The sequence below is a fragment of the Malus sylvestris genome, chromosome 5, assembly GCF_916048215.2.
Source record: "Malus sylvestris chromosome 5, drMalSylv7.2, whole genome shotgun sequence".
Taxonomy (NCBI): Eukaryota; Viridiplantae; Streptophyta; class Magnoliopsida; order Rosales; family Rosaceae; genus Malus; species Malus sylvestris.
The window spans coordinates 3,848,065-3,870,844 of NC_062264.1; the positions used below are offsets into that span (position 1 = coordinate 3,848,065).

Sequence of the window (22,780 nt, forward strand, 5' to 3'; positions counted from 1 at the left end):
TTTAAGAAGATGAGTTAAGGAGATGAAGATGTGTTTCAACCTTCAAGAGTCGAAGTGCAAAACTAGATGATAATGATAGTCTAGTAACCTAGTTGAACTAATTAAAAATTTAAAATATAACATTTATTTATTAATTTTATTATATGGTGCGGTTTCGGTTTCGATACGGTTTTGAAAACCCAAAACCGAAACCAAACCGTTTTCTTTGCCGCGGTTCGGTTTCGAAACCGAAACCGTTTCAAAACCGCAAAACCAAACCGTTCGGTGCGGTTTGATTCGATTCGTGTTTCGATTTCGGTTTTCGGTTCCAAGTGCCCACCCCTAGCACGAAGCAGAGATCGAAGAGAGCAGAGATGGCGAAAGCTGGGTGCGGGGTTCTGAAGAAATCGAGAGATTTCTATTGTACAGCAGGGACAAAAATGCCATTTTATTGTATAATACACACAAAAAGTTAAACTTACAGAACAACTGAAGGGTAAAAATGGAATAACCGTTACTTCTACAGTACCACGTTTTTCTCTTTTGGTATATATAGCCTAATATTTATGTTCAATGATATAATAACATTTATGTACAATTAGTTGGCACAAGACGATATGGTGGAGGGATTTTTCAATATGCCCGAAAAACAGTTTTTAACTACTTGTATTATGACACTGGGCATACCGAGTTTTGTTTTTGGCACATTGAAAAAAAATTGGTCTTGAGAGATTTTTCAGTGTGTTGGGAATACAGCCTAGTTCACTAAGTGGTATAATACAAGTGTTGAATACTAAAAAAAAATTCAACCACTTGTATTATGACACTTTGTGTACTTGTTTTCCCAGCACACTGAAAAAAATTCCGTCATGAGAGCTTTTTCAGCATGGTGGGAAGACGGCCTAATACACCAAGTGTCATAAGACAAGTGATTGGATAATTAAAAGAAATTTTCAATTAGTTGTATTATGACATTTGGTGTATTAAACCGTATTCCGTTCACTATTCTAAAAATCTCCGTCTAGGCGCTAGACGGCTGTCTATCGTCCTGATTTATCCCTAGGTATTTAAAAATTAAGAAATGACGCATAGACCTGCATAGGCGTTCGACTGGCCCGCTAGGCACCTGTCTAGCTAAACTGCTTAGAGCCACCTAGGCACCCTCTAAGTCGTAACTCTCACTTAAATAGGAAATCAATAAATTTGATTTTGCATTTTTTTTTCCAATAAAATGTAAGAGACTTATTAAATACTTGAATAAACACTCATTACATGTTTATTCACCATGTTTTCAATATGTTATAACACTTTATAATCTATGTGTCATTTTATTTTACAATTTATGTATTCCAATACATTATGAATTTTTTTTAATTATAAACAGATATTTATTTGTATAATATATATTGAATTTACTTAAATTCGTTTAATGCGCCTAACCGCCTAGGCGCAAAATTCTAACCTGACATGCGCCCGACCATTTAGAACTTTGATTCTGGCAGACTAAAATTGCGACTGCATGTGATGTGCGTAAGTCTTGGTCTACCAGTGGGCAGAAAATGATGTGATGTGTCTTGTCTGTTGTGTTTACAAAAACAAATATCCACTACGCGTTTCCCAGTTCAATCGCTTTCCCGAAAGTCAGAAGTATCTCTTTCACCAAAAGTCATCAGCTCTCTACGTATTTTCAGTTTCACCTAACACGCGCATAGACCAAGTTTTTCTTCCCTCTGCACTCTAGTCTCCTTCAGTCCTTCCACCTCCCTTGGTGCCGTGCACATATTTATACCACCTGTTTTGTATTCCTTTATAACTCATCAATTTGGAGATACAATTACTAACTTGCAAATTAAATTTCTCGCAGTGATTTTTCGATTGAAAACACTTTCTAATGGCATCCGGCAGCAACACAACTTGTCAATGGAAGTACGACGTGTTCTTGAGTTTCAGGGGCGTAGACACCCGCACAAGTTTTACAGACTATATGCATGAAAAATTGCTGGACAAAAACGTCAAAACTTTCAGGGACGACCCAAAGCTTGAAAAAGGGACAAATATTAATCCAGAACTCATGAAGGCAATCGAAGAATCGAGGTTTGCAATCGTTGTCCTTTCGGAAAAGTATGCTACTTCCACCTGGTGCTTATCCGAACTTGCACATATTGTTAAATGCACGAAAGAGAAAGGGACAAGCATTTTGCCCATTTTTTTTCATGTGGATCCCTCTGATGTACGACGTATAAGAGAGAGTTTTGCTGAAGCCTTCACCGACCATGAAAAAACGTTCGGGAAAGAGAGCAAGTATGTGCGCCTGTGGAAAGATGCTTTAGGAGAAGTGGGTAAACTCGCCGGGTGGACGCTAAAGGAGGACAGGTAATATTCTATTTAAATTAAAGTTGCATTTTAGTTCTACCATGCACAAATTTATATTTGCACATGTCATTTTATTGCAATAGCGGAAGAATTCATGTCTATTCATTCTGTTGCGAATTTGATTTCCACCGATTACTTTATTTTTTAATAATTAACTTTTAACCCATTAATGTTATTGTTTTAATTTAATATAAGGATAATGCTATAGTGACTAAATTTCTAACTAAATTTTGTGAACTAAATGATGTAGTTGTTGATGATTGAATTATCACTTAAGTATTGATTAACGTGCTTAATTCCCATTGGCGACATATAGTTTGTCAATTTAGTTTACGATGTTATCCTCCCTAGCATTATCCTTAATATAAATAAATAAAAACCTTATATTGACTATATTTAAACAATCAAGGCGTTTAAGGGAAGAGATTCCTAATTTTGAAAAAGAAAATGGGGATTAGTTGTGGTACTCATACCACATCGAACTTTATATCCGAGTTGGTATATTTCTTAGGTCTTTATTTGTAGATCATCCTTGGAAAAAATCAATTCAATTGGAAACCATTTGCCCATTTAATTGTGGTGATAAAATTTTAATGTTTCTTATAATATAATACTCGTCAATTTTTTTGAACTCAATTAGATGCTTGAAACAGTTCCAATTTGAGTAATATTTTACAAAAAATAATCTATGAAATGCAACTTAAAAAATAAACGATTCGGTTTTTTTCACTTGACCACATGACTTTTTCTTTTGTTTTTGGTTCCTAATTTTTATATCAAAATATCACACAAATGTCAAATCTCTCAACATTTTTTTTGTAAGTCATGTGACCACTTTTAAAGAGCATTTTCGCCAAGTAGTGAAAACAACCAATCCACCTAGTACTCATGTACTAATTAGCTAATTATCGTGTATTAACCCGTTGATTTATTTTTAACAATTAGCCAATTTAGCCCAAAATTTAATTCGAGCAGTATATTGGCACGAAGAAAATTTTATTTTCTAAACACACTACAAGTCCATCGTTTACACAATTAAAAAAGAATCTGGTATGTTGAAATAATTGTGATATTCAATACATGATCCAACATGAAGAACTTGTATGTAGGACATGCAAGGAAGAAACTATCGGTAATATCGGAAATATCGGTAGTCTGAAAACACGGAAATATCGATGGAAATATCGGGATAATATCGATATCGATAAAAATTACATGGAAACCACGGAAATTGTAAGAAAAACTTGGAAATTTTTATTGAAACTTTGCAGGATGTTTATTTAGTCAATTATCTATTAGTTTATCACAAAAAATTGGAAGGAAATGCATTGCATGATGGATTTAACATTATCAAGTTGATTATATAGCGAGCTGACAAACATTGTGAGTGTAGAAAATATGTAGAAATTAATGAAAGAAGTCTAAACACACCATAATCATTTATATATAATGAATTAGTACAATATTTTACACTTTATACATTGCATGGTAAGATACATGAGTGACTTAGTACCACATAGAGTTCCTATGAGGTTCAAAATTTTCACTATCTTCATCATCTCTATGTGTAGAGTGAATGTATTTTGAAGAGTAGTTAGCAACCATGACAATGGTTTTCAAGAATCAAAACCCAAAAGTCAATAGGAAACCGAATACTTCGGTATTTTTCGGGATTACCAAACAAATGGGATTTGGAAACCAATCCCATATCGAAAATTTCGGTATTTTTCGGGATGGGATTCCCGAACTTTAGGATGGTTTTGGTTTGGAATTTTTCGGTTTGGGTTTGGGACTTTTCGGTTTGGTTTGGGATTTTCCGGAATTTTTTCTATCCCTACCATGTAAGTGACCAAATAAAAAATAGAAAAATTAAAAACCACATGTCATTGACTAAGTAATTAATTGACACAATTTAAAATATAATACCACAAAAAATTTGGAATATGTGCAAACTTGTTTCTTGTAAAAAGAATTCAAAACAAAACCATATATATATATATAAATATTGTAGCATATTATCACAACAACATAAGTGGTATAGTGGTTAAGGCCTTAAGGAGTTAAGTGGGAGGGGTTCGAACCCCTCTATGCTCAAAATTGAGATTTTTTCAAATTTTCAGGAATTTTGGGACTAATATCCCGATATTAGCTATCGCGATATTTTTTATTATAAGAAATATAAAAAAATATCGCGATATTATCGATAATATCACGGTATTTTGATGAAAACTCATTGGATACTCATTAAAATATCGATATCGCCGATATTTTGGATATTTTCTTCCATGAGGACATGCATATACTTCGAAATTATTTTACATTTATTTTTTCGAACTGTAGAATTACTCTCTCTTGCTCTTTAGTTCTCTGATTTTTTCAAGGTCATTAGGAATCCTAATACTTCAAAATTCAAAAAAAACCTGAAACCCCTATAATCGACAAAACCCTAGGTGTGCAGAAAGGAATAAACAAACAAAAGACGAGTTCTTGAAGACAAAACGAAACCTTAGGTGTGCAGAAGAGAATAAACATTTTCTTTTTGTACTAAAGATAAAGACGAGTTATTGAAGACTACTTTGTGAAGACGACGAATATGATGTTTATTTGGTGTTGAACATATTGTTGTTAGGTAGTGTGGGGTGAAATGGTAGTTAGGACAAGTTAAGTGGCTGTATTAAGTTAATTTTTACTTTAAAAATCATTTATGGGATGTTTTTAGTAAGTGAGGTGCAATCAACAAAATTATGGGATGTCAATAAAACAGTCCTTACTAAATTCTGCTCTATTTACTTGTGATATGTTTAATTATATTCAGCCACTCAGCATTATGGTATTCCTTTTCACTTGGGAGTGAAAGGTCTTAGGTTCCAAACTCGTGGATGGTGAATTCGATACCAAATTAGACTGTCTATTGTGTGGCTTCGCCGAACCCCTCTCCCTTCGTGCAAAAATATCGGATGTACTAAAAAAAAAAATTATATTCATATATTACTGTCTGATAATTTTGTCCTTTGTCACAGATATGAAACAGACCTTATCAAAGAAATTGTCCAGTACGTGTGGGAGAGAGTTAACCCCACATTCAAACTGCAGGGAGATTCCACGCCCAAGTCAGGTGGAATTGATAATAAACTGAAGAAAGTATATTTACGTTTAAATGATGAGGCAAAAGATGTTCGCTTTATAGGTATACAAGGGATTCATGAGACAGGTAATACAACCCTTGCTCGACTAGTTTATGACAGAATTTCCCCTAATTTTCAAGTTAGCTGCTTTCTTGAAGATGTTGGAGAGGTTGCCAAAACAAAGAGTTTACTTCATCTACAACAGAAGTTTTTGTCATCCATTCTGAAGGAAAATATTACGCAAGTTTCGAGCGTCTACGATGGAAAGAATATGATCAAGAGTTGTGTGCTCAATAAAAAGGTTCTTCTCGTTCTTGATGACGTGGACCAATCAGACCAAATATTTTTGTTGGCTGGAGAGAGAGACTGGTTTGGTCTGGGGAGCAGAATCATCATTACAACTAGGGATCCAGAACTGCTAGTCACTAATCGTATACGGACTGTGGTGGAAGGATTAAGCAAAGATGAAGTTCTTCAGCTCTCTTACTAATTAGAAGTTCCCAAAAAAAAAAACACACACACACAAACTTGAAAAACTTAAAAAAAAAAAATAAAGAAAAAAAGAATTTTACTAAAGGTCACCCCCTGACTAAACCTCCCGCTACTAGGCACTTATACATGCCTAACTAATCACAAAACTATCGCCTGATATTCGTTGGATAAAGATATTTGTGCTTAATAACGGGAGCATTACTCACGGTTATCCGACGTTTAGCAATTTTCTTTTTGTAGTGTGCTTTTCCTTTCCAGCCGAATTCTGTACTATTCTGTTGTACCTGATACTATGTTTTTTACTGTCCATCGTTGTATTCAAAGTTTGTTTCATTGTTGTTGAAGACTCGAACTTAATTTGCCACACTGGTTCGTTTTGTTCTAATAAAAAGAATTGTTTACCTAATTTTTAGATTCATTTTATTTATTTAAGTATAATTTGTGCTTCGGATTCTTAACTGTTAACCCTCAAAACTGTAAGGTTAACAAACTTAAATAAATAGTTTTAGGTGGGCTAATGAATTGAACTTAAATGAAATTGGACTTTAAGATGTAAGTAGTTCACCATTCAAATCTGGGTTACATCCACTATGTTCCTTCACAATCTATTGATTCCAAGGCTATATTATGCTCGGCTAATACATTCACTACATTCTCTCTGATTTATCAATCCTCCATAATGGAGGTCACTACCCTTTATATAAGCCTCTCCCCCTTTGGGACCTCTCAAACCAGCATTTAATGTTCCATCCCACTGTACCAGACTACTAACAGCTTTTCACCTACTCGGATCATGGTTACCTTGCCCAACACTACCCCAACTACCTTTATGTCGCGTCCTAGGCCTTTGTTGTGGCATGCATGTTGTTAAGTAGCATTCAAGTACTTTTGCTCACGGAGACTTGTACCATAAAGTTGTCAATGTTCCCATGTGCTCTCCTCGGTTGGCTAGTCTGTGTTGTATCTTGGTCGGCCTGAGTGGTCGAGTGAGCCTGCTGAGAACCCTTAGTCTTTGGGCTTCCTAGCCATCTCTTGGGCTTATGTCCTTGGATGGGCCTAAATGGGCCAAGTGTTAACAAGCCCCTCAACTCCTTGGTCAAGGGCTTTATCTTGATTATGAAGTTGCTTATGGCTGGTCGACTTTGTCCTATCTATTGCTCATCCCAAGCATTCCTTCATTAAATGCGTTGCAGGTAGGCATGGCCTCCTGCGCCGCGACGTGTCTTCACTTCTTGTCTGTTTCGAGAAGCAAAATGATCGCATAGCAATGTGTCACGATCCTGGCACCTTGGAGTTTCCTTTCTTACAACCATGATAGGCTGATCGGGGTATGTAATCCACTTCCCAGGAAATCTACTCTCATTTTCCTTTTTTCCCAGAAATGGAACTCTACAGAATCTCACCCCCTCCCCCAATCCCGGCTTCTCCCAGCAATCAAGAATTTGCTTCGAAGAATCCCCAGCCTTCTTTGTTGACATTACTCCAATTAGTTTCGCACATTGGTACTTTCCTTGATTAGGATAGGGTGTGCTCTTCCCAGATATACCGAGCATAGGCGATGACGACCGCTCTAGATTCGGCGAACACCGACCGTGAGGTGTAAGACTATAAATACTCGTTTAGGATCGAAAATGTCGACCTTGACGCCCTAATGGATGCAACCAACACCCTCGGAGACTACTTGCCCGTCGGACTCGGTAATAACCTCTTTTACCAGTTGAGTGCACGACATCCTTTAGGATTAGAAAACTTTCCCATTCTCGAGGAGCCCACTGGAACCTGGATAGGCGGGGGAACCCCGTCCTCATTTCTAAGATCATGTCAGTTTCTCCATCGATCTTTATTACTCAGATGTTGCGAATTATACTGCTGATAATACTTCCAACGTCATATCTCCTTCGTGGCTAGAGGAACTGAATAAGCAGTATCTTATCCCAGCCGACATCGTAATTTGAATGCCTGCATCAGAGGAGAAACCTAGTCGGTCGCCCCGAGGTTGGTAACCTTTTTCGATGAGCTGTTTCAGTCGGGAGTTCGACTTCCCCTTCATCCCTTCCTTCATCGAGTTCTTGCTCACCTTAGACTTGCTCATCATCAGATCAATCCAAATTTAATCTGATTCCTCCTTGGCATGTATGTGTTTTGGATCAAGCTTTTTTGGGTAGAGCCCAACCTCACCATCATCTTTGTTAGGCATATATGGGATCTGTGAGATTGTACCAGACATATAGAGAATATGTGTATTGTAGTCTTGTAGAGAATATCAGACCATATGGGGAGTGTCAAATTAGAGAGATAAATATTCGAGTTAAGGTATTTATAGAGATCTTGAAAGTCCTTGTAAGAAGAGTAATCCCAATTAAATTGAAAAACTATCTATGAGGGAATCTAGGATAAGATATCCAATCCAATCCTCCTAGGATTGTGATTACGTTGCCTAATCTCCAAGATATCATAATTTAACTTGAATTAGGATTTCCTTACTTGGAAGACAAGTAATACATGTTACGAAATGGCTATCTGACTACACGTCTGACTAGTCAGCCCATTGGAATAGCTTACTCCGATTCTGACTAGGAAGTTTGACTAGTCTTATTGTCTGAACTTCATGGGCTATGGACATTTCGGTCCTTCTTGCCACCTAAGTTGCTAGAAAATCATGATCCCACAACTTTAGTGTCCAACAGTGCCAAATATGACAAAACGACTGACACATCAGCACATTTGACGCCATTTTGGCGGCAAAGAAGAAATCTCGTCAAAGTTAAGCAAATATTGAGTTCCTGGGTGTAAAGTGGCGACTTTTAAGTTTCAGGGTGCAAAATAAGATCAAAATCGAGTTTTCAGGGGGCATTGCAAAAAATAAGTATTAAACTAATAAGATTTTGGATTTGTGCCATTTAGTCCAGTGGTATTCCTCGCAGTTGTGCATAAGATGTATAGGTTTGACTTTCGTAGATTATGAATGCATATCAAATTCTTATGGCTAACTTAGTGACATGTCTGGCCCTGATATCCTCCAAACACTAGGGTAGGCACGCGCTGGTCGACACCCGAAGGTGACAAAGCCATACTAACATGCATGAGAAGTAATGAACATAAATAAAAGTTATGAATTTAAATATAATGAATATGAAAATGAGGAATGTGTTCAGAGCATACCACTAACTAGAGTACTAAAAAAGAAATAATAAGAATTGAAAGAATAAAAGAATGGGTTCTACACCGAGAGGACTCGAAGATGGTGATGTGGGAGTGCCTTAACACCAGAATTGTAAGCCTCGATTCTAAGTCCTGAAGGGGGGCAAAACAAAACATGAGTGGACCAAGTTGATATATAAGTAATACTGAAATAGTTATTCAATAACGTACTAACCCCCAAAGTTTATGAAAACTAGTATAGCATAATAAGTAGTAGGTCTTCCGAAAACCCTAGCATGCCATAAAACCCTTCATAAAACATATATTATATAGAGTGTGCTAAATAGTGGTATCATACTCGCCGGAAGCACTATATCTCCCGGCCGAAGCCAATACATATATCTCCCGGCCCGAAGCCATCTACTTATATCTTCTGGCCTAAAGCCAATACAAATGCCCAACCTGAAGCCAATATAAATGCCCGGCCCGAAGCCAATAGAAATATCATTCGCCCCGTAGGCAGAACAATTACCACTAAGTACGCACGACGTCATTGAACATAATATATTTCTAATATATATATATATATATATAGCTCAGTAGCTCAAACATCATATCAGAAAACACATTCATAGTATATAGTCATCAATCATATATACTACGAGGAACGTAAAATCGATAAAGCATGGTATTCCAAAATATTCTCAGCAAAGCATGATAATCATGAAACGTAAATCCAATTTACTCATAAAACGTAACCATTAAATCATGCTTTTCATGTATGCGTTTCTAGTAGTAAAATATGCATTTTAGAAGGGGTCCACTCACCGATATTTTGTCGTCGAAGAGCCACGCAAACTAGCGAAGACGGAAACACCATAATAAATGCACCTAAGCACATAAATGGTCCAATTAATAAAACTATACCATAATGATTGAATTTTAGGAAACAGATGTCATAAACGGATTCAGAACGTCGAATTACCCTAAGAGGGTCCTGGGCAAATTTCGAAAAAATCAATAAAAAGTTAACACAAGAATATTCCAAAGAATATTCTAGGAATATTCCACGAAATATTCCATCTAGGTCGAGTCAACTGCTAGGCCAACGGGCTAGGTTGGTTCTCAAATGGGTTTGGGCTGGACATTGAGCCAGTTGCATGGCCCAAGGTTTGGATCCGGTTCCACTTTGGGTTTGGGCCGAGTACAATTGGGTTTGGTTAGGACTAGGCTTGGGCTTGAGGGTTTGGGGTCTGGGGTAAACGGGGTTTGGCTGACCAAAGGACCGGGTTCCATAGTCCAACAAGTTTAGCCAGTCTAGAGTTGGTGATGGGTCGGGCTCGACCTGTTTTCAGGTCATGGGTCGGCCGGTCTGCACAAAGAAGACGTCGGAGCTTCCAAGCTCCGGTCAACCCAAAACTCTACAATTACACGTCATGCCATAGACCAAAATGAAGCTATGGAGGAGAGGAAGAATGTTGTACCTATCCCATGGCCAGCCGTGGCTAGGAAATGGCCTGAAAGCTACGGTTTCCCGCCGGGAACTGGGTTTTCCTTTCCCTACAGTTCTTCATCCAAAAACCACAAAAACTACTCAGAGACGTCATAAACTCACTCCTAAAATGATCTATAGGGTTCTAGAAGCTTACCATCGTCGAGGGTTCGCCAGAGGAGGAAGTTGTTGTTCCACGAGGTTATGGGTTCGAAGGTTGGTATCCGTTGAGGATCCTTCTTCCTTCGCTAAAATGGCGACTTGGTGCATCCATATAAGTATGTATGGGTGTGTATACGTGTGTGTGTGTTGTTTTTAGAGATGAGAGGGAAAGTGCACGAAGAGTAAAGAGAAGGGTTCGAGAGTGGTTAACGGGGAGTGGAGGGAAGAGAGAAGAATGAGAGAAAGTGAGGGGAGTGGGGTGCCACGTGGCAGGCAATGAGAGGGGAGAGACGAGGGGACCAAAATCAGGGGGGCCCCTTGGGCACACCATTTAACACCAAAAATGTAACCATTTCCAAATATCCCATTTTTCATGAAATTACCGAAATGCCCTTTTATTTTGTAAAACTCCATAACGGGTTGTCACACTTATTTTGTGGCTCAACTCAACCCATAGTCCGTTAGTATAAATTTTATGGTTGTATTACAAAAGAAAATTGATAACCAGACATCATTTTCTTCCCAACATTACTTTGTTTATTTTTTGTTATTTGTTTAAATAAAAATAAATATTAACGCACAAAATTAGACATGAGTTCCATTGTGTAAAAGAGAGAAAAAAAAGTCACTTCCAAAAAAAATAAAGGGGTTAAAAACCTTTTTAATCTCGTCTATTTTTGTCACTGTATTTTCAATTTAGTAATTTGGTCATTATGTTTTAAAGTTTGCAATCTTAGGAGGGTGTATTCAATTAGGAGTTCAAATGATTTTAAAAGAGTTTACAAACTCATATGTATTCAATCAAGATTTTAGATGTATACATACAAGTTCACGGGCATATAATTAAGATTTTAAAAGAGTTTATAAAATGACACACCCCGACCTAGATCGAAGCATGCTGGTTACGTCACGTTACCTCATAGAAATTCAGGTGTATTTATTCCAAATTTTAAAGTAGTTTGTAAAACATTTGTATTCAATTAAAATTTGAATTTAAAGTATTTTAAAAGACGAAGGATTTTAATGGATTTGGAGGGATTTATAGTGCTTTTTAAGTTTTAGAAAATCAAGTCTTTCACCAAAGATTCTATAGATTTCACTCAAAATTCACATAGTGTATCTGAAAATCCTTTAAACTCCTAATTCAATGCACCCTCCTTATTCACTTCCGTTAACTTTTTGTTAAAATAATTGTAAAATATCTAATTATCAACTAAACAAAAATAAATTTATTTTATTTTGAAACTTCAAAAACTAATAAAAATTTGGAAACCCCAAGCACCACTGTCCCACCCTCTTCTCTACATATAAATTGAGAAGAGCAAAATAGTAAAATATTTGAAATACCAAAAAATACCCTCCATTAAATAGAAATTCAAAACATTATCATTTAATTAATGTGGCACGAGGCTAGTTTTAACAGAGAGTTAACAAAAGTGACTAAAATTGAAAACTTAGCAAAACATAATAATCAAATTGGCTTAATTAAAATCACAATGAACAAAATAAATTTACATACACACAGTAACCAAAAAAGTTTTTAACTCAAAATAAAGAGCCTCCTAGCTACACTAGGAATGGCTTTTTCCAAAATATAAACCCCATTAACAAAATGCCCAAAATTTGAAGTGGCGGTAGGTAGACTTGGCATCCGTATCGTATTTCCTATGTTCGTGTTGTTTTCATGACATACCCGATATCTTAACGGGTCGTGTCGTGTAATATCCATTAAAGTAAATGAGTAATATGACCCATTCGAAATGAACCCGTTAATATTATCAGATAATATGACCCGGCCCATTACCCGTTAAAGAAAATATATTTTACATCTATAAATAATGAAAATGAAAACATAATTTGACCCCCAAAAAATGGAAAATATAATACTAAATGAGGATATGCATACTACATTGTCACATAAATATTACTTCAAAACATAAAAATAAAAATAAAAACATTTGTCTTCTAAGTATTACATACACCAAAATAAGAGTTTGATGAAAAAACATTAGTACATTACTACAAAATACCAAATGTTCAATGATACGTAAAACGAAGGGAGTTATGTTTCAATGTTAAGGAACCTTGCACATGTTTTAATGTGTTTGGTATTTTTAAATTACTTGATATTTTTATTTTTAATGTGTTTTATAATTTTTTAATCTCACTAGTTGCCTATAATATACTATAAAAATAAATAAATAACTAAAATTTATTTTTTTTAAATTTATATAGAATAATAATACAATAATACATATATTATATAGAATAATAATACAATAATACATATTTAATACACAATATATACATATGCACTATGATTGTTGTATTTTATAGTACCTTTTTTTAGTACTTTAAAAAATTAAAATCATCAAAACAACTTTTTTTTTAACATGTCAAAATGGATTACCCGTGTGTCACCCTCGTACAAACTTGCTAAGGACCCGTTAATTATCGTTTTGACTCGATAATGACCCGATTAGTTATCGTTTTGATTTGAAAACCCGTTATTTTTGTGTTGTTTACGTGTTGCGTCAACTAGTCGTGTAAGAAATTGTCAGGTCTAACTGTAGGTAGGCACCAAAACAAAATAAATCGATCTTGCGTATCAAACCATTCCCTACAATTAGTCCAAGCCAAACCAATTCAAACTATTCCCTACAATTAGTCCGAGGCAAATCGATCTTGCGTATCAAATGTGCCCATAAGTACAATCGAAATGCCAAACCGTCTATCCATCCTGGTCATACAATATTGGTTCTAGGAATTGAAAATTAATATCCATATCTCCATGTCTTGTTCAATGCCATTAGTTTCTAGGCACTCATTGAAAGGGGCATGAATTTCAATTTGGAAAGCTTTCCAATATTTGTAGTGCGTGTGCCTTTCAAATTGTTAGGTAGATGTCAAGGACTGCAAGGTAAGTGAATTTGAAAATTCTATCACCAATGGGTCCGTTGAGAATTAATTAAAAGGATGTTGATTGGCGAGGTTATTGTAGCCAACACAAAAAACCTACACTTTGAACATTTCCTTAGTCCACGTGAAACTTTTCCATTGAATTTCTTGAAGGAAAAATTGATCTAGATTTAAGAGTCTGACCAACAACTCACTACTAATCACACATAAAGTGTCTAAACCGAAAATTCGGGGAACATTGTTTGACAAGTTTGTCATCCTAATTCAGATGGGAGTTGAAGTTCCACGGCTTCTAGTATGATCTGGTGGCTATCAATATATTGTGGTTCAAATTTGCCTTTGGCGAGAATTTAAGACCTCTCACTTACCAATTAAACAAGATAGTGTATTTTTATTGCAACGAAAATTCTAGCATGACATTACATATATTATCCCAGGTATGTTAAACAAGCAATAGGGCCTGCCGGCGCCGTTCTTTCCCCGATTATTTTAGTTTGTTTAAGATTATCAAATCTTCAATAGAATTGATCACTAATTGACCACTTTCTGTTTGCTTTGCCATCTTGATCAACAACCCGAGTTAGATGTTATATATTTGTTTGAGCAATGTATTTTACATTTTAGTCAAAATACCGCTAACCAAATAATAATTAGGTAGAGTAATCAAGCTAGTTTTGTATAATTACCAATGTGTAAGTGTAACTCCTATGTTTGTCTTCTGTACCTAATATTTTGCCTTCCGCAAGTGTAACTCCTCTTCTATTATGAAGAAGAATGAAGATTTTGCTCATTAGTCTGTGTGAAACCCCGTCCCAACCTATGTGTATTTTCATATTAACGAACTTATGAAATTACCGTTATGCCTCTTATCCTTTTCCCAATCCGGGTCCCCTTTTGGATTTTCTCCTAACTCTCACTCTCTCTTTGCCTGCCACGTGGCAGCTCCCCCATCCCTCACCTCTTTCCTCTCTTCTCCTCCGAGCCACTCTCTCTCTCTTAGGTCACACTCACTCTCTCTATCTCTCTCTCGTACCAACCTCTCTTCCTCTCCCCGAATTACTTACACCCACACACACACACCCAAAGTTGACAATGATGGCAATGACGTCACCACCATCACCGTCGTTGTCGACTATTTCTCTATATCCTCCTCTGTGAAGCACAGAGAGCCCACGAAGTGCGCCGGCGAGCCCGTGGCTTGCGAGCCAAAATCCGGCCGACTTATGCCACCTCACGATGTGTCTCAGGTACGAATCCATTCCCCTCTCTTGTAGCTTCAATTTTAGTGGAGTAACGGAGTCAATCAGAGCTCGGGAAGCTCTGGTCTTCTCCCTCACTGAAACCGAGTTGGCCCGACCCGAGACCCTTAACTAGATCTGAAAACCCAAATCCAAATCGGGTCATTGGGTCGTGGAACCAGCCCATTTGTCAAACCCAAAACCCTTTTGAACCCACCCAAAACCAGGCCTATAGGACAAGATGACATTGAACACAAGCCAATGAACCCAGGCCTTTAGGCCATTGAACACGGCCCAGTTGTGAGGCTCAGGCCCACCGAACCCAAGCCCAAACCCTACCGAGCCCAAGCCCAGGATCTGAGCCTAGATTCGACCCAGATCCGTCCCAACTTGGTCGAATCCCAGAACCCAGGCCGCGCGCGAGAGTTGGTCTTGGCCGTCGTGTAGAGCACACGCGCCACCGTCCACGGCGGCACCGACGATTTTTCTGGCCAACTTTAGAGGGACCCATCTCAGCACGTGGGGGTACACGAGGTCCTCGTTATGTTTTATGACATCCTGAATCCATTTTTGACATCCATTTTCCCAAATTCAATCGTTTGAGTAGAGTTTTATTAATTGGACCCTTTATGTGCTTAGGTGCATTTATTGTGGCGATTTCGTCTTCGCTAGTTTGTGTGGCTCTACGACTGGACCCTTTCTAAAATGCATATTTTACTGCTAGAAATGCATACATGAAAAGCATGATTTAATGGTTACATTTTTTGAGTAAATTGGAATTACGTTTTATGATTATCATGCTTTACTGAGATTATTTGGAATACCATACTTTATTGTTTTACTGTTCTTTGTAGTATATATGATTGATGACTATATAGTATTTAGAACATGTTTTTATGATATGTTGTTTGAGCTACTGAGCTCCATTGAGATATATATATATATATATTTTTTAGAAATATATTATGTTCAATGATTTTGTGCTTAGCTAGTGGTCACTGTTCTCCCTACGGGCGAGAAATACTTATATGGATGCGAGCCGAAAGATACTTATATATGGCTATGGGCCGAAAGATACTTATATTTGGCTGATGGCCGAGAGATACTTATATATAGATGCAGGCCGAGAGATACTTATATCGGCTTCGGGCCAGGAGATATAGTTACTGGCTTCGGGCTAGGAGATATAGTTATTGGCTTCGGGCCGGGAGATATAGTACACTATTAACACACTTTATATGATATATGTTTTACGAAAGGTTTTATGGCATGCTAGGTTTTTTGGAAAACCTATCACATATTATGCTATTAGTTTTCATAAAACTTTGGGGGTTAGTACGTTATCAAATAACTATGTTTGTACTACTTATATCAACTTGGTTCACTCATGTTTGTTTTGCGCCCCCTTAGGAAATAGGAACGAGGCTTACAGTCCGAGCTACGAGGCATTCTCCTACCAGTGATTTCGGTGTCATCTCCTCTGCTCTTGACATCACTTGTAATATCACTTCTATTATATCTTCCGCTTGTATTCTGATTTAGTAGTATTGTCACGCCCCATACCCGGAATCGGCAATAAAAACTCGAACCGGAATCCGAAACGTGAGTTTAAAAACTAAATAAATAAAATAAAACTGAAATAAAGGAGTGAAAAATAAAATTCCTCTTATAAAAAAAATCCAGAATTATTCTTTACAAGACTAAGATAAATAAATACAAAATTCTATCCTCACACTTAATCCGATCTCATCCCGTCTACCATTTTTTATTGTTTAGTTCTTAAACCTGCATAACAATAGAGGGGTGAGCTTCAACAGCTCAGTACGAACATAACCTTATCACAGTAAATTGACAATATTAAATTAAGTGTCATGAAATCATATAGCCAAATATCAAATCATTATTGATAATAATGCATGAATGCAATTGAACCTCTTCGGCTACCCCCGTTAATTTATATAATAAAACACGCGGACCTGCACGTCCCATACCATGCATTTTACCCCTGCAATGGTGGTTCGAATGTTCTAATATACAAATTAACCCCCTTGTAACTCAATCATCCCGATTTCCCCTTTTGTTAGTCATCTTGCCTAAACTCTTCATTGCCAGTCCCGAATTACCCTTAAAGAATCTGTGCACTGTGGGCTCGCCTAAGACTTGGTACTTGCTAAGAGTTTGGCTCAACTACACAAAAGATATTTCCATCTACCCTCATTTCCAAAATTCCTTCCTCAACACCGAACTTCCAACTATTCTCACACATGAGTGATGCACAAATAATCTCATTTCATCATTCACATGTACCACAACATATTCTCAGCGAATAGCATTTCACCAATAATTCTGTAACCAATAACAAGTAAACACCCAAGAACAGTATTTATCCAATTAGTAAACCATATCCCATTAATTAACAACAAGATCAATAAGAAGAATATAATATTTCACGAAATTTAATAAAATCAATCTCCGTAAAGGTCTGTCGTATTTCCCCTACCTGGATTCCAAAGCATTGCTCCGGGTTATTAACACAAGAATCCACCACCTTGATAAAGTCCTATTCACATGTATAAGCAAATCACTAAATGCACAACTACAACTCTAATCCTATTTAAGTAATTACTTGTGACTACTAATTCAACACAAATAGATTCAAATACTTTTAAGAAATAAATAAGATGTGTTTGTATAGTTGATAAAGGATCAGTACATCAAAATACTGCTTTATCCGAATTAGATACATGTAGCTAATATAATCATTCCAACTCTAAACATAAGGTGGTTTATTAATATAGTAGACATATAGCTTGAAAACGTGAACCATAAGTTTGGTTCTAACTCCAATACATACATGCATATATAGTCTTTGTGATGAAAACATGGATAGTGAAATGTATATATTACCAATTGCAACTTCAACCAGGTGCTTTACTTGAAAGACATAAATAGTGTAGATATAAAACCAGTTGCATATATATTATCCTTTAAAATCAAAACATGCTTTCTTTTGAAATTAATCAATTCATAAACTGATGAGCTGATGCCATATTTATACAACTGTTTGCACAACAGCTCCTCTAATAAAATATGCAGTAGAAATGGTATCCATATAAGCATAACAGTCTTTTGCATTCAACCAACAACTTTTATATATAGCAGATTAAAGAAAGCATATTATTGGATGTCATCAGTCATCATTGAAAGTAGGGTTAAAATATTAGAAAGTTTTTGTCTAGTGGTGTTGTTACTTTCGGTTCCCCCCTCACTTACTGTTTTTTATTCTTTGCTTTCGGCTCTTCATGCTGTAAAGCAAAAGCAGGATATTAGATTAAGTTTTAGAGGGATTGCATGTCATCATGATGTTGGCTTAGCTGCCATCTTCCCTGCTCTCTTCTTCACGTTTCTTCTTCCTTATATGCTGCAACTTGTAACAATTTTAGTCATGAAATAAATATATAAAACTTCAATATGGTATCAGAGTAGGAAAAATAATCTGCTTCTGCATTTCTTCTAGCTGATCGTATTCCATCTCCGACATGGCGGAAGAACATTCTTATTCGTTTGGAGATGAAAATCCCCAGCCTTCCTCCTCAACCGTGTCTGAGGTGGATGTAAATCCAAATCAAAGATTAAGCTCGGTCTTGTTAAATGAGTTTAATTACTTACCTTGGTCGAGAGCAGTGAGTCTTGCCCTAGGTGGAAGATCCAAGCTAGGGTTCATAAATGGAAGCATCGAAGTCCCAGATGTTTCCTCACCAACTTATGAAATCTGGCTTTGCAAGGATCAGCTAGTTATGTCATGGCTCCTAAATTCCATGGAACGTAAACTAGCTGAAATATTCAGTTATTCTGAATCATCATTCAAGCTATGGGAGACAGTCAAGGAGATGTATGGCAGCCAGAACAATGATGCACGTGTGTTTCAATTGAAGAAGGACATTTCCAACCTACAACAAGAAGGAAAGCCCTTTGTTCAACTTCTGGGCAGCATGAAGAGCATGTGGAATGAGCTGGAAATGTATCGGCCTCATACAACTGAGGCGTCTTTGCTACTAAAAAGGGCAGAAGAAGACAAGATATTCCAACTCTTGTCAAGCCTCGATTCAGGATACGAAGACCTACGAAGCCACATACTCATGAACCCCGATCTACCTTCCTTCACCAGCGTATGTGCAACAATCCAACGTGAAGAAGTACGAAGGAAAGTCATGAACATTGGCACAAAGACCGGTGTAACTGAAGCAAGGGCTTATCTAGCCAACGAAAGAAAATACAAAGTGAAGAATCCACACTTAAAGTGTCAACACTGCAACTATACTGGTCACGTTAAGGAGACATGCTGGATTTTACATCCAGAATTAAAGCCAGAGTTCATGAAGGATAACAAGGGCTCACAAAGACTGAACCGTGCACCACACAGAGCCAACAATGCAACTACCTCAACATCTCATGGTTCTGATGCACTCAAGAATTTCACTGCAAATCCAGCTGCACTCATAAATGAGTTTGCAGTGTATCTTCAAAGCAAGAAAGAGGTTGGCTTTGAAGATGAAAATTCAATAGCTTTGCTAGGCAAGTTCGCTGGATTTCTGACAGACACACAACACATGACCCGAGATGACATGCAAGGTATCATGACTGCTTTCAAAACTGCTCTTAATGTAAATATGATGCATGATTTGTGGATTGTTGATTCGGGTGCCACAGATCATATGACCAACCATGTTTCTAAGTTTCACAAGTTTGAAAAATTTTCAAAACCTTCTCAAGTCTCAACTGCCAATGGTGAGAGTTCTAAGGTTTTAGGGAAGGGAAATATCAACTTAATGTCGGACAAAATTGAGTCAGTAGCCTTATTTGTTCCTTCTTTTCCATTTCAACTTCTATATGTGGGAAAAATCACTAATACCTTAAATTGTTTAGCCATTTTCTCCCCTCACAATGTCATTTTTCAGGATTGCCTCACCAAGAAGACGATTGGTGAAGGGTTTTACCTTGATGGCCTCTATTACATATCAAAAAGCAGTCCCAGAGGATTTCAAGCCAAGTCCAGTCCATCCCAAGATAGTCAATTGTGGCATCAAGGTTTAGCTCATCCTGCCCAACCTGTTTTGTCATCCTTGTTTCCAAACTTAGGAAATGATTTAATTTTGTGTGAAACATGTCATTTGTCTAAAGCCACCAGATTACCTTTTACCTCATCCTTATCTAGGACTAGTAAAGTTTTCGAACTAGTTCACTCAGATGTATGGGGACCAACGTTTGAATCTTTTGATGGTTATAAGTATTATGTAACGTTTGTTGATGATTTCTCTAGAGCCACCTGGTTATACCTTTTAAAGTCTAAGAGTGAAGTGATTGAAGTTTTTAAGGATTTTCACAATCTTGTTAAGAATCATTTTTCCTCTCAAATTCAAACCTTAAGATCTGACAATGGCACCGAATATATGTCCCATATCATGTCATTATATTTGAGCAAGCACGGTATCATGCATCAAACAAGTTGTGTCGGCACACCTCAACAAAATGGTGTAGCTGAAAGAAAAAATCGTGACATACTGGAAAAAACGAGAGCATTAATGTTACAAATGAACGTACCAAAGAGATTTTGGTCACAAGGAGTCATGGCGGCTGTGTACATCATCAATAGACTTCCTAGCCGAGTCTTGGGGTTTAAATCTCCACTTGAAGTCATGAAAGGAAGAAAAATCGACCTTTCACATCTTAGAGTCTTTGGTTGTGTCTGTTTTGTTCATATACAGTCACACCATCGAGATAAATTGGACCCTAGAGCTCTCAAATGTATTTTTCTTGGTTATTCATCAACACAAAAAGGATATAAGTGCTATGATCCTCAACTAAGAAAAATAATTGTATCTAAAGATGTTCGATTTCATGAAGCTAACCCTTTTTTCAGCAAATCACATGAAGCCACAAGTCAGGGGGAGTGCATCTTAGACCTAATTCCTCTACCAAGAATCTGTACTTAAGATGTTTTAAATGACAGAGGTGCTAACCATGACCACATTGATGAATCTTCTACACCTCTCATTGAAGTCAATAATGAAGGTACTCATCCTGATAGTTCTGTGCACGATGATGACAACGGCAACCAAGAAAATCCTCAAGGTGTGGATGAAAATTTGAACGAGGATGAGATAAACCTCCCAGAACCTCGACGCAATCCTCGGCGTGATAGACAACCTCCCACAAGGTTTCAAGATTTTGTCACATATAAACCGAGGCATCCAATTTCAAATTGCGTGTCGTATCAAAAGGTAACTCCATCTCATGCTGCCTTTCTTAACAATATTTCAAGTCACAGTGAGCCTCAAAACTTTTATGAGGCTAATAACCAAGTTGTGTGGAAAGAAGCAATGAGAGATGAACTCAAAGCACTAGACCAACACAAAACCTGGAGCATCACCAAACTTCCACAAGGAAAAAAGGCAGTGGGCTGCAAGTGGATCTATAAGATCAAGTTTAATTCTGATGGTTCGATTGAGAGGCATAAAGCCAGGCTGGTGGCTCGAGGATTCACTCAAACATTTGAGGTGGATTACAAGGAAACATTTGCTCCTGTTGCAAAAATGAACTCAGTAAGGGTTCTATTGTCTGTTGCGGTCAATAAAGGTTGGTCTATGTACCAAATGGACGTGAAGAACGCCTTTCTACATGGTGATCTTGAAGAAGAAGTCTATATGAGATTGCCACCAGGACACCCTCAAAGCCAAGAGCCTAATTTGGTGTGTAAGTTACATAAGTCAATTTATGGATTGAAGCAATCGCCACGTGCTTGGTATGCAAAACTAAGTACCGTTCTTCATAGCATTGGTTTCAAAATGAGTAATGCAGATTCATCATTATTTGTTCGCACAAGAGCTGCGAGCAAATTAGTTGTGTTAATATATGTGGATGACTTAATAATTACAGGTGATAATGCTGCTGAAATCACCACACTCAAACAGTCACTTCAACAAAAATTTGCAGTCAAAGATCTTGGGGTGTTGAAGTATTTCCTTGGAATCGAAATGGCATCTTCTTACAAGGGACTATTTCTTAATCAACGAAAATACGTCATGGACCTACTTAAAGATGCTAATATGAGTGATGCTAAGCCTGCACTTACCCCTCTTGACAGCAAGCTCAAGCTTGACTTGGGAGGCACGTCACTCTCGGATATCAGCTTATATCAGAGGCTTGTCGGCAAGCTGATCTACCTAACGATCACCAGACCAGACATCTCACATTCAGTAAGTATCGACAGTCAGTTCATGCACTCTCCCACCATCGAGCATCTGAACCTTGTCAAAAGGATCTTACGTTACTTAAAAGGGTCTGTTGGTCGTGGCATCCTCATGGCAAAGAATGACAACACTCAAATCATGGGGTACTGTGATGCTGATTGGGCAGGAAACGCAATCGATCGCAAGTCCACCACGGGTTACTGTACCTTTGTTGGTGGAAACTTGGTCACGTGGAAGAGCAAGAAACAAACTGTCATCGCAAGATCAAGTGCTGAAGCTGAATATCGTGCAATGGCCTCAACCGCGTGTGAGCTGATATGGCTAAAAGGACTTTTATGTGACTTAGGAGTGTTCACAGCTCAACCAATGACATTATTTTGTGACAACCAGGCTGCCATGCACATAGCATCAAACCCCGTCTTTCACGAGATGACGAAGCATATTGAAGTCGACTGTCACTATATCCGTGAACAAGTACAGTCGTAGGTGATTCAGACGCATTACGTAAAAAGCTTCGATCAGCTGGCTGATATATTCACTAAACCTCTGGCTTCCCATCAGTTTCAAAGGCTCCTCTCCAAGCTTGGATCCATCAACCTACTGGATCCA

General features: G+C 37.4%; 1 protein-coding gene across 1 annotated transcript; it reads left to right on the forward strand.

The window, feature by feature from the left end:
* The first annotated feature begins 1,746 nt into the window (after positions 1 to 1,746).
* LOC126620688 (disease resistance protein RPV1-like) lies at positions 1,747 to 6,375 on the forward strand. Its single transcript, XM_050288913.1, has 2 exons — positions 1,747 to 2,352; positions 5,373 to 6,375. The coding sequence occupies exons 1-2, from the start codon at positions 1,871 to 1,873 to the stop codon at positions 5,965 to 5,967; spliced, it is 1,077 nt and encodes a 358-aa protein (XP_050144870.1). The 5' UTR covers positions 1,747 to 1,870; the 3' UTR covers positions 5,968 to 6,375.
* The last annotated feature ends 16,405 nt before the right edge of the window (positions 6,376 to 22,780 follow it).

What these genes read in the sequence shown, in the direction of transcription:
- LOC126620688 (XM_050288913.1), top strand. Translation starts at nt 1,871, where the DNA reads ATGGCATCCGGCAGCAACACAACTTGTCAATGGAAGTACGACGTGTTC. An exon ending in TGGACGCTAAAGGAGGACAG is followed by an intron (nt 2,353 to 5,372) that starts GTAATATTCTAT and finishes CCTTTGTCACAG; the next exon opens with ATATGAAACAGACCTTATCA.